The sequence below is a fragment of the Coffea eugenioides genome, chromosome 7 (genome assembly GCF_003713205.1).
Source record: "Coffea eugenioides isolate CCC68of chromosome 7, Ceug_1.0, whole genome shotgun sequence".
In the NCBI taxonomy this organism is placed as follows: Eukaryota; Viridiplantae; Streptophyta; class Magnoliopsida; order Gentianales; family Rubiaceae; genus Coffea; species Coffea eugenioides.
The window spans coordinates 14364619-14367043 of NC_040041.1; the positions used below are offsets into that span (position 1 = coordinate 14364619).

General features: G+C 38.5%; 1 protein-coding gene across 1 annotated transcript; it reads right to left on the reverse strand.

Annotated features, from left to right (window-relative positions):
* Positions 1 to 349: 349 nt before the first annotated feature.
* On the reverse strand, positions 350 to 1284 carry LOC113776993 (monodehydroascorbate reductase 4, peroxisomal-like). The gene is made up of 2 exons (XM_027322044.1): positions 661 to 1284; positions 350 to 466 (listed from the first exon to the last, which is right to left on the reverse strand). Exons 1-2 carry the CDS (start codon positions 1282 to 1284, stop codon positions 350 to 352), a joined length of 741 nt encoding a protein of 246 aa, XP_027177845.1.
* Positions 1285 to 2425: the final 1141 nt, after the last annotated feature.

A 2425-nucleotide genomic window follows, 5' to 3' on the forward strand; every position in this document is an offset into this window, starting at 1 on the left:
CTTATTTAAGTACTAGTTGAATGGGCATCACATCTCATGTGAGGCTGCACAAATTACGAGTTTGGTAAAGTATTTTGACTTGCACAATTATATGTATTTTAGCAAACTCGTCAGTTTTAAATGGAAGAAACAAATAAAGCATAATGAACTTAATAATGTCATATTTGATTTCAAGATTCTGCAAGTTCTGGACATTGAAACTTTGTTGTCATAACTAATCAAACCTTAATGTAGTTGATGAGGTTTGGTGTGAAAATAAGGTAAATATGACATATGGCATAAGGTGCTTTAGTCCATAAAAAGTTGAAAAAACAAATGAAGACACGCTATTGCGACGTTTCAGAAGTCTTTAATTCATTTCGAGAATTTCCATGGCTTTTGCCACTTCCATTTGAACTGTAATAGTCATTGATGGCCTAACTCTCTCCAATTGAAGAATTAGCAATGCTTGAATGTTGATATCAGCCTGTACATTTCCTTTTGCTCATGATGATATCAGTAGGTAGGGGTGAGCATCGAATTCGAATTCGGTAATTCGGTAGGTTGAAATCGGTAATTTTCGGTAAATGGTGTTGAGATATTTCGACCTAATTCGTATTCGAATTACCAAATTTCGAATTCGAATTCAATTCGGATTGAATTCGGTAAACACAAATTGACCGAATTGTCCGAATTCCTGAAGCAATCGCAGCCTGTTTTGCTTCGTCGCCTCCTGCCATACCAGTATGCAAAGGTTGCTACTGATGCAGCCACAATCACACCCGCAGTTGCGTACCAAGCGTGTAATGGTTTCTCGATGACGAGATTAGAACTGCCAGCAACAAGAGGAGGTGATGATGATGATGGTTTCTGGCTTGCTGTCAAAGCAAATCCCAGTCCCTGCCTCTCAAGCTCACCCAGGTCTTCAATTGCCGGTTTAAGCCTCGTGGCCTTGGCTATAGCTTCGTACTGCTCTTTGGTTCCACCCTCCAGAAAAGAACCAACAAGATGACCCTTATTAATCCAATAAGCCCCAAAAGTCTTTCCCGAGAAATCCCCAAAATGAATTACTTCCCCTGCGTTGTCTCCATAAAACTGCCAAGACAATGTGAAGACGCGGGAGTAGAAGAATGGCAGGTAGTCGAATTCACCCGTCTTTTCTGGCTCCATGATAGCAGCAACAGCATGCCTTGCTGACTTCCTCGCAGAATCTACATGCTCAAGTCTGCGTGTTTCAGCAAACATTTTTACTGGAAAAGCGGCAACATCCCCAACTGCATAGACTGAAGTGTTGCTCGATTGCATCTTCCCATTCACCTTAATCCCACCTTTCTCGAATTCCGAAATTAATTCGAATTCGGTATATCCGAATTCAAAAACTATAAAACCGTTTTCGAACCTAATTCGATTTTAACTAGTACTATATCCCCGATTTACCGACCGAATTACCAAATTCGATTTACCAAATTGAAATCGATTTCGGTCGGTAAATCAGTATTTACCGTAATTGCTCACCCCTATCAGTAGGCACTACTGATGTCTTGTTTGCTCAAGGACTGCCACAAATAGAAAGGGCGACAAGCATAGATATATAACTCTACTAATGATCACGAGAATAGGACAGATAAAGAAGGAAAGCAGTGAAAAGCAGCAGATGAGTTGTGAATAGCTGAGTTGCATTTCAATCTTGTTAAAGCAAGGTAGAAGCTTCATCAAAAGGTCTTGAAAGATCAGATTTGTGGTTGACCAATATGTCACAATAGGTTCCTATACAAATACAGCAAACTGGCAGTCAAGAATTCAAACAACATCTACATATATATGTGCAGTGAAAAGTAAGTTAGACCTAGACAAGTACATACTTACAGGGCAGAGAGAGCCATCACCATCCTCCAACTACAAGTATTTGTACAAGTATTTTATGATTTTATGCATACAATCACAATGACAGGTTGTCGATGCATGTGCAATAATAATAATGAAAATCCTAGTTGTCAACAAAAGCAGTTTCGTGTCAATTCTAATACTGGAGTAGGGATTCTGGATGTGCAATGGGTTACTAGATTCACCCTAACTCCGAAGAGTTTGCTAAATCTGATATATCAGAATTTATTCACGAGAACTTGTTAATTTGTATATAGGGCAAGTAGGGTCGAATCCACAGGGATTGGGAGTAATTCGTTTCTACTAAAGTTCAAGTTATGGAGGGATTTTAGGGAAATTAACAATAAACTATGCTAATCGAATATTGCAATTAACTAAAAATTAAATAGCAGACTGTAAAAACTCAAATAGTATTAGACAGCTCCAGTCAAGAAATAACTTCGACAATGGTTCACCTGATTGATTCTCGATGCAAAGGTAATTCCAATTATTAACTAATAAATATGTTATAACTGTCAAACAAACGATGACAATCAACTCCTCCTTACTGTGTCGATGATTG